This window comes from Hylaeus volcanicus, chromosome 8 (genome assembly GCF_026283585.1).
Source record: "Hylaeus volcanicus isolate JK05 chromosome 8, UHH_iyHylVolc1.0_haploid, whole genome shotgun sequence".
Taxonomy (NCBI): Eukaryota; Metazoa; Arthropoda; class Insecta; order Hymenoptera; family Colletidae; genus Hylaeus; species Hylaeus volcanicus.
This window is the reverse complement of record NC_071983.1, coordinates 16,347,227-16,362,805: the sequence shown is the minus strand read 5'-3', so window position 1 is coordinate 16,362,805 and position 15,579 is coordinate 16,347,227. Positions and strand designations below refer to the sequence as shown.

Below are 15,579 nucleotides of genomic sequence, written 5' to 3'. Positions count from 1 at the left end.
TTCTTTTTAATCAAGTTTTAAAAATTAAACAGTTGTGCGAATATTTATTGCTTCAATATTTCTATCGATTAATTGTTTTTTTTTTGTTAATTTCTTGTAACTTATATAAATAGCTATTTTTTTGTAATCTATCTATTCTAGAGATTTCCGAGAATATGTAGAATGTCATTGTTTATAAAAAATAGATTAATAAATTACAATTTTACACAGTTTCTTTTGGAAATTGATCGGTGTACGAATACTTTCTACACCCATTGTATATACAAAAGTTTGAAAACAGTCACTTCACCGATCGTCGTAGGTTTAACGTCAATAAATTAAGTAAATTTAGTAAAGTTATTTAGCAGGCTTGAACAGAAATGAATCTGAGTACATGCTTGTCTTTTTATATAGATCAAAGTCATCATAAATGGTTACTGATAAATATAAACGGTTTTTGTAATAGTTAGTGAAAATAGGAATGGGTAAAAACGGACCGTGATTCGTAAACCTAGCGTCAAATATAATTTTATTTCGTACAACTATTCAGTGCTGACTTATCCGAGCAATCGTTCCCTATTATATGAATCTCAATCAAGCTCTCAACAGTGAAAAAATAAAACAGGTGTCGCTCCCCAACTTTGTAGTCATCATTCATACCAAGTAACACGTTTATCGTCACGTCAAGGAATTTACAAATTACTTCTGAAGATCATGCGTTAAACAAAAACAAGTCTGGGTAGGATTCGTGAATTTCGATCGGGTTGGAGAACTAAGTACCAACTCAAATGTTAGATTACACAGTTTACAATTGTATAAGAATAAAATTTTAGCTGCATAAGTATTTCCGTGAGTATGCCTGGCACTGAAAGTATTAAAATTACTCGCGGAGTATTTTTCGGCATAACTATAACTTTGGAAGACACAGAACACACACGTAGGCGTCTTCTTCCCCGTATGTCACGCTGAATATACGTATCGACGACATCTGCGCGGGGTTGGAGAGGGTACGGTCGCGTTCAGGGGGAGCCGAGAGAGAGTCGGCGAGGAAAGGCTCGTGGAAAGTTTCGAAAGCGGACAGAAGGCAAGGAGGAAAGGGTGAAAAGCGAAAACTTACGGGAAACTTTCTTTCCGTTCTTCCTCCAATGGATCTGGGGCGGCGGGGCTCCCTCCGCCGTGCAGTAGAAGCTCGCTATTCCGCCTGCCTTCACCTGCTGCGATTGCGGCCTCACCAGGATCGTCGGTGGACCTGCGAGCACAAGATCAAGGGAAGCCTTTGATTAGAGTCGAGTCGTCCCTTCGGGCCGCTTCGACGGCCACCGTTGCTCTCCCGAGTTAATAAACGCAAGAGAACCCTCGGTATATCGAGAAACGTCTCTGAAAGAACTCGCTGCTGCCGGGCAGGAGTAAGCAAATTACCCGGGGCACAGATACGGTATTTCCTGGTCGAAGAAAAAGAGCGAGGATCGTCTCGAGTTGTCGTTCGCCAATCGTCGATGAACGTTCGCGACCGGATCGATCGCATCGGTTCGGTTGGCGTTCGTGATCGAAAAGACAGATGGAAAACTGAATAATTGAAAGCGAAAAACCATGGTCCGCGTATGCCTGAATTCGATATCGCAGCGGGGCCGTGTAAACTCGATAAACGAAATTTGCCACCGCGGGAAATCGAGCAACCCTCGGATCGGTCGGGAAAAATTGTTACATCGCTGAAATCTGAGAATCTCCGGATCGAGGGTTTTTTTGACGAGCTTGAAAAATAGAATACTTCGTTTTTGAATGAATTTATTATAGCATTTATTAATAATCGTCTTAATATTTCATTGAACACAGAATGGAAAGTACAGGGAGAGGAAGTTATCCTTAGTTAAATGTTTCGTTAATTCGAAGGGGAAAATGTATGGACAGTTGAAATGCATTATTCAGAAACGTGCTCGGGATGACGTAATTTTGTAATTGTTTTACATGGACCAACCACTGGGTTTATAATGTGAAAAAGGTCTCATTGCTACGCTCGTTGTAATAACAAAAATATGATCCATGAAACGAGAGCACGAGTATGTACGCGCATCGTGTAAAACTTCAAACGTGTATTTTGCTGAAACTACACTTTTCCACTCGGTAATAAATCCAAAAACCGTTCAATCGAATTTAACGAAATTTTGTACATGTATTTTGGACGATATTATCTGTCGAATGACGCACGATTATTTCCTTTTTATTTAGCCCTCGAGATATCGAAGAGAAAAGATTGTAGAGGTGCTATCATTTCTACAGTATTATTGAATTTTAAACAATCCTCACGCTGTAGAATGAAGAGAATGAAAATACAAATTATCGATTCAACTTTCCAGTAACTAAGCCAGTGTATATCGCCTCTACGATTTCTAAAATAAAGAAAATTTCTCGTAAACCAAAAACCTATAACACAAATTTCTGTTATTCATCGAGCAGTATAAATTCATGTATTCAAATTTAAACTTTTCGGATTATATAGTTTTCCTACTAAAAATTCGCAAAGTTTCCCCCGTTGTTGGCTGGATTGCGATAGTTATACGCTTCGGCTTCGAACCGACTCGACACGCTTTCAGCCAAGAATAAAGGGACGCTCGTTTCAAGATGGACGTGCTTGCCCACCTTTGTCGGATCGTCCTGGTGTCTCGTGATCCAGCCCTGGTGAACCAACACCGCCCCCTCGGAAACAGAAGGATCGAATCAAAGGGCGTGTGCTATTCGGAGCGAGACTACTGGCCAAGCACTAAATTGGTCTCGAAACTTTGCGATCGCACGGATCGTTTATGGCTACTCTTCCATGGACCATCGATTCAAACGAAAGCGGTCTCACTCTTTTACAAGGTAAATCGCCATTGAGTCGCGAATCGAAAACAAATTCTATCGCTACGGAAACTAGACACTCGAACTTCAATCTTCGATTCGTTTGTTTGTTACTCCGTATCAAAGGGGTGTCCCGTGTAATTCGAGCTAAAGCACCGTGGATGTCATCGCGTTATTTTTATGGAGCTGATTTCTTTCGTGTAGGGCAGAGGTTCCCAAACTTTTTAGACCCGCGGCTCTCTTAGTATACAGATTATTTTCGGCGGCTCCTTTAATGCCAATCAATACGAGACTAATCTGAAATATGTTAGAGAGACTACATTTTATGGCACAAACTAAATAAATATAAGTGTTACTACTTCATAAGACTTAATTTCTTTATTATTAAATTTTACCAATGTTTAGTTTTCTTTCTCTTACATTTTTACATATTACATTTACATTTTATATATTTACAGTATATCGACCTCACAGTTTGGGAATCACTGGTGTAGGAAGTTTTATTCGAACGTTTCTGTTTTATATTAGTTCATACCATAAGTAACGAAGGAAATTATACATTTATTTTAATCATAAACGTATGAACGATCCCGTTTCTAAAACCTTCTTCCATCTTTTTAGGTAATGTTCGAGGTTTTGATTTGAAAGACTAATTTAGTACTGATTTTACGTGTTCCATATTGTTGAATTTTTTCTGGTTAAACGATGTTCCAGTGATCAGAATCCCAAGTTCTAAGGTCTTAATGCAATTTTTATCCGTGTTATGTATGATCTAAAAAAAGATGTCTTTTGACAGGAACGTAAGAGAAGACATTACTTATGGGATGACTTAATATTTTATTCTAAATTCGTGCATTTTAGCTCCCTACTTCCTCGCAGCTTCGAAAGATGACAAATAAATTTTGGTACGAATAAATCTTGTTGGAGGAATTCATTCGTTAAAATATTTCCAGCTAAGGAATCCGAACGGTTCGACGCGGGCATTAAATCCGTTTCCCCCTCGATGACCAACTGTTATACCGGGAAATCGGCGCCGGGAGTGTTTGGAATATTTAAAAATCCATCGTTCGCATGCCGCAAGCGTGCTCGATTAATGCACCTGTTACGAACTATTTCGGTATGATAATCATCGCGCGGCCGGCCACAATGCGACCCGGCCGGATAGCAATAATCTCGAACGAGCGATTCGATCAAAAATTATCGACGGTTCGCCGATGGAATAATATTTACCTTAAATTGCGTTCGCTCCCCCCTTCATGCCCCCCCGTGCGTCGCAGTTTTCGTGCACAGCCGATAGATTAGCGCGTTCGGGTTTCGCGTTCGTTGCCGCACGAATTTTCGAGCCCATCCAGTCGCTCCCACCATCGTCGGCCCTCGTGCCCTTTCGATATCGTTTCCCCCCCGCCTCCATAATCTTCTGTTTCGCGATTGGCACGATTATTCCGATATTCGATTGGATTCGATTCAACCGCGGAAACGTTACGAGGCACTCGACGATCGATCGCGAGTCGTTCGTGTAGGCCAGACACTTTACATTTGATTACCAACGTGTTTTCAACGGGCCGATATCACGGTAATTTTTATTTTACCCCGCAACATCTCCAATCCTCATTGGAATGATTATTCGAGTATGTATTAACGAAAGTAACGCCCAACTCCAACGCACCAGTGAAATTCCGCGCTCAGTGGTAACGAAGTCCCTCGAAAACTTCTGAAAAAATTATTTTATCGGGCCAAAGAACCCGTCGAGGCTTCCAGCGGTTTCGCTGAAATTTCTAGCCCGACCTACCCCTACGTAGCTAGACGCACACTTATTTTGAAACTACGTAGCGCATCGGAAGCACCTGCCGCGCCACGGGCTGGTCAATGATAATTTACGATCAAATATTAAAGACCTGCCGGATAAACAGTCCCAAACACGAATTCTACCTCTAAACCACATTTTTTTTTTCTCCAGACAATTTGCAAGGCACTTACTTTGATATTTGAGGTTATTGATTATCACAGACATTACATAATAAAAACGTATGCGTCATATTGCGAAACAACTGCAATTATTTTGTAAAATGTCGATTAGCACGTGACACGAAAGTTACATGGGCTTATGGAGGGTTAAACTGTCTATATTGTAGAAGAATCGATATAATATCCTCAACCCAATATGTATCCATCGACATTCGAAAACTATAGGTACACGGTATAGTAAAATTAAAAGCGACAAACACGACTACTTCGTGAAAGTGTTGATTGCGTTAATGTCTCGAGGTCGCGCGTGGAACGAGTGCCTCGAACGTCGAATGACTTGGAGTGTTTGGAAAACATTTCGAGCACGTGCCAACGCGTCTCGGTTCCCCTCGGTTGTTCGTTTTCCCCAGCTAGGAGAGTAAAACGGATGAAACCGGTCCGGTTCAGGGAGAGCGCACGCAAAGATTAAACGCCAAGGAAAATTAGATCGCGAAACGCGAGGTACTACACCGCCGCGCCCCGCGGATAACGAATGGCGATCCACTTTCCGGGAAGTCGCCTCTGCCCTGAGAAAATACCAGAGAGCACCGAGGAACGTCGCGAGGCGTTTTAAAGCTGACTACCTGACCGCGTAAAACCGATAGTAACGCTATGTTTCTTTAAAGGTGAGCGTCATTTTTCAGGTTAGAAAAAAATAGGCGTAAATAGGAATTTTTTCTGATGATACTAAACGTCCGATGGAAATGATCGATACGTGCCTTGAAAGTGCATACTTTGAATGGTACTTCTGTCAATTTTGATTAAAATATAACGATCCGTGCAGGAAATATAGGCGCTCTTGTGAGACCTTATCGGAAACTCCGCAGGTTAAGTAGAAAGGGCCGGTATTGATCAGACGAGCGATCCAGTCATACTAAAAATCAATCGACTCGGAAACAAAGCCTCGTACAGGAAAATTGTATCGTACATTTTCGCGTAGAATAGTCACGTGTTTCCGTTTGTTAATTAACAGTTACTCCACGTAAACAAACGAGCAACAAAGTCCACCAAGATTGCAAATCTGCATTTAGAGTACCATCGATCGTAAAAGATTTCAATACTGGACGAAAATAAAAATAAGTCCGCACCTTGGGAACGCGTCTGTCCATCCTTTGGGAATTCATTATTCACGTTCGAACGCGTCGCGCAAGGGAAAATCAGGATGAAGATCGTACGGTTATTTCCCTCGAAAGTTGGTAATAACGAAAGATAGCACCGGTCGCGTAAAAATGGTACGGGCCATATCTCACGCTTAGAGTTTATACCGGTTTGGCAGCAACTGGGCGCGCCTGGCGAGCCCCGGGAGTAGAAGTTCGCGGGACAGACGCCAGAGCTAAGCCGCGGCGCTCGACTCTCCGTTACAAGCTTTACCTCCCGACGCAACGTAATTGAAAAGAGTGGCCGATAACGGGCTGATTCGAATGAGATTCGAATAAAATTACCGCGCTTACCCCGCTCGTCGAACCGATCGCTATATCGATCCTCTAAAAACTAACGCCCTATTAATCTACCGCGCGAAACCGTTCGCGATAGCGCAGAGATTTTCGACGCAGACCCAAACCGTGCTCCATTTGTTAATTAATTTTAAATTTTCGACGTATTGGCTCGTTGAATCGTGTCGCACGAGCCACTGAACAGGTTTAGGTCGGCATTCACCGATAGAATCGAGAGGCCTGGTGGCCGCGAATATGTACAGGGTGATTCTCCAATTTGGAAGGGGATGTACTGCTCCTGAACGAGGAGAATGAACACGACGATGCACGTAAATTTTGTTGTATTATTAGTGGACGATGGAATTTACCCTTGTCGTTGGGATTTATTCTTCTCGCGTGCGAGCAGTAGGTCTACTCCAAGAGAAGGCAAAACATTGACACGGAAATATAGTCGAATGTATACACGGAAGTAAAGTTGGATGTACTGCTCCTGAACGAGAAGAATGAACATGACGATGCACATAAATTCTGTTGTACTTTTAGTAGACCATAGAATTTACTCTCGTCGTCGGATTTATTCGTCTCGCGTGCGAGTAGTAGGTCTACTCCAAGCGAAGACAAAACATTGGCATGCAGAGTACAAGGACCAAAACGGACTGATTCCAAAGGGCATAGACCATATTCGAAATTGTTCTCCCTCAATCAACTCCAAAAATGCCTATTTTTCGACATTTTCTTTTCTGACAACGGCGAACGTGACTGTATGTCGGTTAATTCCACTGGACGTTCCAAGTGGATGCAGGCGCAGGTCAAAGCCGTGGCTGTAGGCGCAAACTGAACGCAACGGGGGGTGGACGGAAAGGGGGAGACAGAGCCGCAGCGTCAATGCCATTTTGCTGTGGCATCGATTGTAAACACGGCAGTTTATGTACGCGGGATGGATTCCCATCGACGAACGATGACGTTCGCCAGCACGGGAGAAGGAACGAGACGAGAGGGTGGGCGGGAATGGAAGCTGGCAATAGTAGCGGTCGCGGAGGCGCGACGGGAATGGAACGGTTGCATCCGCGTGGAGTGTACATTACGGGGGCGCAGGTTTATCGTAAATAATTGCGCAGACCTTATTCGCATTTTCGCGTAACGAAAATCGACGCCCGGCGCCGACCAGGTCGTGCTTTTCGCGCGGTCGAGATCCGTCGGTCGGGGAGCAGGGTAAATATTAATTTAAACGGGTTTTCCAACCCCTGTCCGCTCCGATCGCGTATCAACCGACGAGCAACACCCGTACTTCCGTTCCACGGCGTCGTTTCGCTTTTCAAAAAGCTTCCACGTCGCGTTTTCTGCCCCTCTGCAGCGATGGGATCAAGTTTGGCAGAAAGACTGAAACGCGTTTGGTGCTCGCGTAATAAATCGTCAGGAATAACGTGGGAATATGAAAAAGTTGTAGCTTTGTTTGTTATTCGGGGATGAGAAACGTGTCGGAGTTTCGATTACCGTCGAGGAATTATGTTACTCCTACTCGTGAGGTCAGTATCGACCTGATGCTCACCTTCCGTGACTTTAAAACAAGCTTCTGCATAAGTAACTCGATGTTGCAAGCTTAACCCCTTAACCTACGATTTACGTTCCAACAGTTTGGACTCAAAACGTAAACAAGATCGCCTAGCTTTCGAGCCATTCCACGATTCGGCAAATCGGACCCAAGTTGTACCAATCGGACACGACTTACGTAATGTAAGTATGTACATGTGTTAGGTACAACTGGTTTAATTTTGTGAAATATTTGATAAGTAATTACAACCTGATGTAATAATTCTGGTAGATATACCACAAAACGTTTATTATCAATCAATAAAATATAACATAAATCAATAACATTTATCTCCAGTTCCTGAATAAATTAACTATTCACATAATTAGCATTTATACAAAAAATTAATAATCGTCAATGGTGTGTCGTACCACGGACCATGCCCGTAATGTTTACATTTGGCCCGAATACAAGACTACGAGTCTTACACGTAGTTTTAGATTAAGGGGTTAATGAAGAATCGTGCAATAATACATCTGACAGTAAATATACCGTCTGTACGAATGCTCGAGAGTGGCTGCGCATAAATAAAAATAATCTAGATTATGAAATCATAAGCAGAGGTGAAATTGTGTCATTTATTCTTAATGCAGAATCGAAGTGAAAAAGGAAAGAGAGGGATCGAAATTTTGAATTATTTACCGATATTTTAACACCAACGTCGGTTCAATAATTCAACAAGTTTGCAAGAAGTGCGACCGCTTCTTTCCGTCAATTATTCCGTGGACGATCTACGGCGTTTATTTTCGGTAGATGATATTGGAGCAGGTCTGAACACATCAGAATGATTGAAAATAAATAACGTGTATCCATCTCTTGAAAGGTGATACTTGAGGCATCTTTAGAAAAAAGTTTTGTTGGGATACATTAATTTTCGTTAGTTTAATGTTTCCTTGAATATGAAAGGGAACTAAGCGCATTATAAATATTTGATGCTTCTCTTTTATCGAAATGGCAAAAATGCCAAAGAAGTAGCAAACAAGATAATGTTATAGTGGACGAAGGAGGTTTAAAACGATCAAAAATCCCCGGATAGATCCTCAAGTATAGAAGAAAACATTGTACCTCAGACTTTCACTTATTTCGGTATTCACGAAATTCCCTTAATAGTTAAAACTTTAACTCTTTGGTAGACATACAAAATTACTTTGGAAAGTTTCTCGTTGAAAAATCTGAAAAATTCTGGAATGACAGAATCTGCCCTCAGGGGCTGTAGCTACGTTTGAATGTAGCTACAGTACGGGTTTAGCGATCCCGAGGTACCCGAGCTACAGGGGGAGTCAGCGGGCCCCAACAAAATATACAAATGAATGTAAGAGATACTGTAAACGGTATCAAAACTATAGAGCAACGATGTTTATGTTTAGACCGAACAAGAAAAATGTAAGAATAAAATAAAACCAATTGTAATTAGAGAATAAAAAGAGAGCACCAGTGTCGTAACTATTGCTGTATGATTGAAACGCTTAATGAACGCAGATGGCAGATGGAAAGACAGAGTCTTCAAGTTGTGTGAAAAAAACAACGGAAAAGTTGTGGAACAAAATGATAACCACGAAATTCAATATAAAAATTCAAATTTGTTGCCCTTACATTTTTCATAAAAAATGCCTTAAAAGGCACGAACTTTCCAGACAAACCCAATAGATTTGCTATGATACGAAGCCATTCTAAATAAATGTTGCCTAACCTTACTTGTAAGGTGCTTGATCCCATCGCTACTCGTTCGTACGAGCCGAATGCGCCAACAATGGTGGATAGAATCCGGCCGGCCGGATTAAATAATGAAAATTTTCCGCCGTCCGCTTGCGAACCGTGAAATTGAATTTATATACCGTGAGATCGTTATTGGCGTTTAAGTATTATAGCTTGCTACGTCGTTGCGTTTCGCTCTCTTTCTCCACAGGCGCTAATCCGTTTCACGCGACGCGATCATAATTTTCCCAGCGATCGCGCCGCCACGAACGACTCGCTAAGATTCGCGGGCGGAGAAATAACCGACTTATGAGAGCCGAAACGATCGACCCGGTGCCGTATAAATAACCGATTTATCTCGTGAAAAATGCACGAGGAACGGGGAGGTATAAATATGACGAAGCGTCGATACCTTGATTTGGAGGTCGACGGGAATCGAGTGCTCGAAATAGGCTGACCCCGTGCCATTTTGCTTTTGAAATACAAGTTGACGGCGACCGTCTTTCACGTCGTACGAAGATATATACATTCGACGCGTCGAATAATATTTTCATGTAGTCCAAGCCGACTGCTTATGTGTATTTACGAACAAGTTTGATGCGTCACTATTATTGATGCGCCAAATTGTGTCAACGATGACACAATGGGGCTATTTCACGTCTAAATAAAAAAATGTAGATTGCTCGGTGCGCTCGGTGTCGGGAATTTTGAACGAATCGGAATACCACCTAAAATTATAGCAAAGTTCGATCATTCTATTGCTGCATTCTTCTTTCATCGTATCGAATCATTATTCCGTCAACAAATGCGACAATTCTGCGAAGGACCGACACGGTTTATATTCCAAATAGAAATATCGAGCAATGGTCAGACATGACCAGAGAGTCGTATTTAATAACAGAAATTTCCAATACGTTTTCAAAATCAATTTCATTGGCATAAAAGAGTTCCGTAAAATCATTTCTTTATTTATCTTTGTATGTAAAATCGCCCTGTGCGAGATTGTCATTGAAAGGCCATGTGCATTCACGACAAAGCATTATATTATACGAGTTTGGAAATTCCGGGGCACGGCTCTTGTTTAAACTAATACAGGTGGGGTCGGTAAAACTATTCTAGACGTATAAATGACACCATTGAAGCGATACCGGTTTCCATTGTAGACTTCATTCAAATACTGGAGCGCGCGAGTTGTACGGTTAATCGAGCGCGCGAGTTCGACTGCTGCAACCTTTAATAGCTCGTCAATATCGAAATGCCCTGGTTAGAGATAACCTTATTTTGCAAAAAAAACATCGAAGAATGGGATGAAATTTTTGTTAGCCTCCCGACAGAGTTTCGATATCACGTTTGCAAAATGAAAGTTTGTTCGAACAAGGCTCGTAAAATGAGAGCAAAAATATTTTAACCCTTTCAACCCTAATGGTACATTTATGTCCCAGTGAATGTATCTGGTTGCTGTTGACCAGATTACAATTGAAACTCGCAGGAATATGTTTAAAAAAAAAAGAAATGAACATCATTTGCACTGGAATAAATTGTCTTTTTTTATCTGGCTACAGGCTGATTTATAGCCAACCGAATTGAATACACTTAATTTTTGAAAAAGAAACGAATAGAATTTAAATAGAGAACAGCCGGGTCGAGAAGGTTAAAATAAAAATCCACTTCGTACACGTTTATTCTGTAATTCGATTAACTCGAAGGATTAATTAGTATCTACAATTAATCAACCTTTGTGTATCTACATCAGCGAAAACATTGAAAAAATCGCGACCCCGAGGTCCCGTATTTAATAAACAAATTCGAAAGCAGCGAAACGATGAAAGCACTCCCTAATTTCACGCGCGGTGCATCACATTTCAATTCCATCGTTGCGTCGCGAGCGGCAGGAAGGCTCGATAGGCGAAAACACTCGCCCGGTTATATCGTCGAGTTCTCCGTGCGACGTGGTATTTTCGAAATTCTAATTCGGCTGAAAACTTGGCCGCGACAATCCGTCGGGGTCGACACGGTCGAATATGAAATTTCAAGATGTCAATTCGGGATTGCGGCTCGCGGTCGCGGTTTAATTGAATTCCGGGATTTTTAACGCGAACGACCGCGACTTGTCGCTGTTGGAAAAAATTGCAATTTATTCTCCTTTGGAATTAAAGCGGCCATTACGTCGCAACTTCGTCTCCACTGTCATCCTCGTTCACGGAGTCTGCCCCTCGTCGCCCTATTCCACTTATCCTATCCCGACGAGCCGCTCTCGCTGCCGCCACAAACGCCGAAGCCCCCACCCGTTCCCTCTTCGCTCGCTCCCGCTTGCTTCATCTTCCGCGATAAAGTTACGAGTTTGAAAAGCGCGGCCAGCGTCTCTCTGGGGCAGTCCCGATTTGTCGGTCGCGGATTATCCGCTCCTCGCGTTTCTTTAACGAGATAAGTAACGCAAAACCGACGAGCGTCGCGAACAAAGAGCGGAAAAACTATTCCCCGACGAAGCAACCTCACCGACGACGACGTAACGCGACGCTGCGCGAAAGAGAACTCGTTATTCCTGTCAACCCTCACGCCCCCGTTCCTTCATTTTCCAGGTATCCTCGTTTCGCGATCGCAGAGGGAAAACTTTCGACAACCGGCAGCGACGACATTAACGATTTTCGTCGAGGGAACCGTGTATGATTTCTATCTATGCATAGATTTTAACTAAGGAACGCAAACCAGAAGTATCTTTTCGCGAGTTCCAGAAACTCTGTTCTTATTTATTAGTATGCGTTCGCATGGCGAATGGAGGAAGGCGCGCGCTGCGAAATTGCACGGCTCAGCTTCGATACGTATGCAAAGCGACTGCGTTTAACCAACTTCTCGGTGAGAATTTCCATTAGTCGGGAAAGTCCAGGAGGCTCGGGGACAATGGCGAGGATGCACGACGGTTTCGGTAAACCGAGTGCCGCGGCTGGTTGGCTGCCTCGTAGCGGGATCGAGTCGTCGAACGATTTCGAATCAACGCGTCTGGTAGCGCGGATAATTCAATTTGAATATGTATGCGTGCCGACGCCAGCCCCCCGAAAATCCGTGAGACGCGCAACCCGTCGATCTCGCGATTATTCGCGCGCCCGCTCGCCACCTTTGGCGACCCGTGCGCGCCTCGCGACACACCGACTCGATATATCACCCGTTTCGCGTATTTGCATCGGTCGACCCGACACGGGACCCCCCTTCGCCATTCGAGCACGAGGGTACGCGTAGTGCTATTAATATATGGCCACGCTATTATACAGGGTGTCCCGTAACTGGTGATACAAGCGACTATAGGGGGATTGTACGTGAAAAATTGAATCGTGAACGTAGAATACAATTGTTTCATGTGATGCTTTATTTTAGAAAAAAAAAAAAAAATAAGCTTGGCAATTTGTCGAGTACGCGTGCACTTGGATCAGCTTCAGCTCGGAGGATTTCATTGTAGATCATAAGCATAAGAAGAGAGTAAAATCGATGTAAGAGATATCATCATGTTGACAATGTTTGGAAACATTGCAAGAAGCACGGAAGTACTCTCCTAATCGGAACAGTAAGATAATAATATCCGTCGAACTGAAGCTAAATCAAGTACACGCGTACTCGACAAATTTTCAAACTGATTTTCTTTTCGAAAATATAGCGTCATATGAAAAAATGTTGTTCTACATATTCGACAATCAACCTCTACTCGCTCGTATCACCAGTTACCGAACCCTGTATAAATTATTTCGTATCGATGTTGTTTGGTTACGTATCGCGTAACTTCTCGAAACGAGATTTCTGTGGACTATAAAGGTTAATTCTTAACAAGGAGGAACAAAGAATTAAGACTTTCATTATCGAGAAGAAAATGGCCGAACGGTAATCAACTTGGGGATTATTTTGCTTTCTCTCATTTGCAATCCGTAAACGCTCGACGAAGTTAAACTATTCCAACTACCTTTGCAGTCTGGAAGAAAACACTCTCCGTAATATTAACGTTTTAACTGCTGCGCTTGAGAGAATACTCGGGCGCGGATAATAATATTATGCTAGATGCTGAGGTAAAAGAAAACACCAAGTACCTGTATAAACTTTTTGACTTTTGCGAAAAATTCCATAGGATTTCTTGCTCCTTCATTGCGGGAACTATTGGAAAATAAATAACGTGAAACACGAGTCGATGTTTCGAATGAAAATTATATCTTGGGAGAAATACAAATATTTTGCCATTCCGCAGTGTATGTAAGCGTTCGAGTAATGCGACGCTCCTCCCACCGCAATTAATTTCGAGAGGTCAATTATTAGGTCATTCCCATAAGTTCGAAGTGTACAAGGTTTTAATTTAAAAGACTCACCAAGTATCGACTTTACGTGTTCAATATTGTCGAATTTGTTCTGGTTGAAGAATGTTGCAGTGATCAAATTAGGTGGTAATCAATTACTGCAAAGTCCAAAACGAACGATGGATGTGATAAAAAATTCCATATATACAGTCAATCCCATAAGTATTCGTACCCTCTATGACTATCGGAGGAGTTTGACTAAAATAAATAGTTTTGATATTACCAAATGAATTTTTCATTATAAATATGTATATGAATAAGCTTATACATTTATATACATTTAATTTAAACAACTTTCTTCAATAGACATAGAGAGTATAAATATTTATGGGACTGACTGTATATATTTTTTTTTTATTATTATCCTTGTAATGTGTGGTCTAAAGAACGATGTTTCTGTTTACAGCAACGTAAGAGATGACGTTACTTACGAGATAATTTATACAGTATTATCCAAGATAACCCGTTGACCACAGAAACACCTGTCCCGAGAAAACAACGCGTACCTTGGGGTGCAGCGGGTAGAAGTCACGATAAATTGCACGCAAAGCGACTCAAGCTCGCGCAGGGTCATAGGCGGGGTCCAAAGTCTATCTCTCGCCCTTAAGAGGGTCTCCACGGGTCTATAACGAGGGGCGCGACGCGACGCGAGAACGCCCGCAGGGCCTGCGCTAAATTTATGCAAATGTATGCCGGCAATATTCTAAATAAGTAGCCTGAACACACCCCCCCCCCCTACCCCCTACATCTTGCGCCCGGCGGCCCCGATATCTCGACGGTTTCTCGCCTGTAAATTCGGCCCGCCGACTACGAAACGACGACGTTTCAATGGCTTTTCGTGGGCGAGGATCCAACGCGGGGCCGTTGAACGTCGTCGACGAGCGGCAACATAAATTTTCAACGAAAGGAAAATGTCGGTGGGGCGGGTTCCTCCCGGTGGCTCGGCTACGCGCGGCCTTTGAAATTTTAATTCGGAAAAAAGCGGAACGGCATTGGAGCCGCGGGTACGCGCGTATCCGCGCGGCGTCGGCGGCCAGAGACGCATCCGAGGAGCACTTTCGTATCTCGTTTTCAGTCGAGCCGGGTAAGTCCGGTCGAACGCTCCCGGCACTCCCGCTCGTAACTGGCTTTTAACGTTAATAGTACTTTCAGACCCATTTAAAGAGCTTTCACGAAACAGAGAAGAACGCGAAACTTTTGTACGGCTATACGCGGCGCTCGCGATCTTTTTAGCCGTCGCGCTCTCGCGATACCTGGGAAATTAAATCCACCGGGGACCGGCGTTTATTTTTACATACCATCGAGTAGTTTGCGTTCCGGCCACACCCGTGCGACGAGCACACGAACGCCCAGCTTCTTTTACGGATACGAAGGACGAATATTTAAAAGAAACCTTTCAGGGTGTAATAAGCGTCGATGCTTGGGAGGGATTTTTTTTAACGATGCTAGTAGTCTATATGTGTATCGGAGGGAGTATTTTCGTGAGAATACATTTTTATGAGAAATGTAGGACGCCCTTGTGATATGCTTTTGGAAATTTGTCTGTGACGTTGTTGGAACAGCTTTTTCTTGGTTCCGATCAGGGTTGGAACATAATTCTTGGAAATTAAATGCGTTAACCCTCTATGGACTCTTGTAACTTTCAGGTCACATTCTAATATATAACACACACACACACACACACACACACACACACACACACACACACACA

At 42.8% G+C, this 15,579-nt stretch overlaps 1 protein-coding gene across 15 annotated transcripts in view; it reads right to left on the bottom strand.

Annotated features, from left to right (window-relative positions):
- Positions 1 to 15,579, bottom strand: part of LOC128880862 (tyrosine-protein phosphatase Lar) — a 589,166-nt gene that overhangs the window by 175,565 nt on the left and 398,022 nt on the right. For all 15 annotated transcript variants that reach the window (XM_054131372.1, XM_054131374.1, XM_054131368.1 and 12 more), the window contains one exon: positions 1,097 to 1,228. In XM_054131372.1, the coding sequence (XP_053987347.1) occupies positions 1,097 to 1,228 (132 nt within the window). The remainder of the gene's footprint in view (positions 1 to 1,096; positions 1,229 to 15,579) is intronic.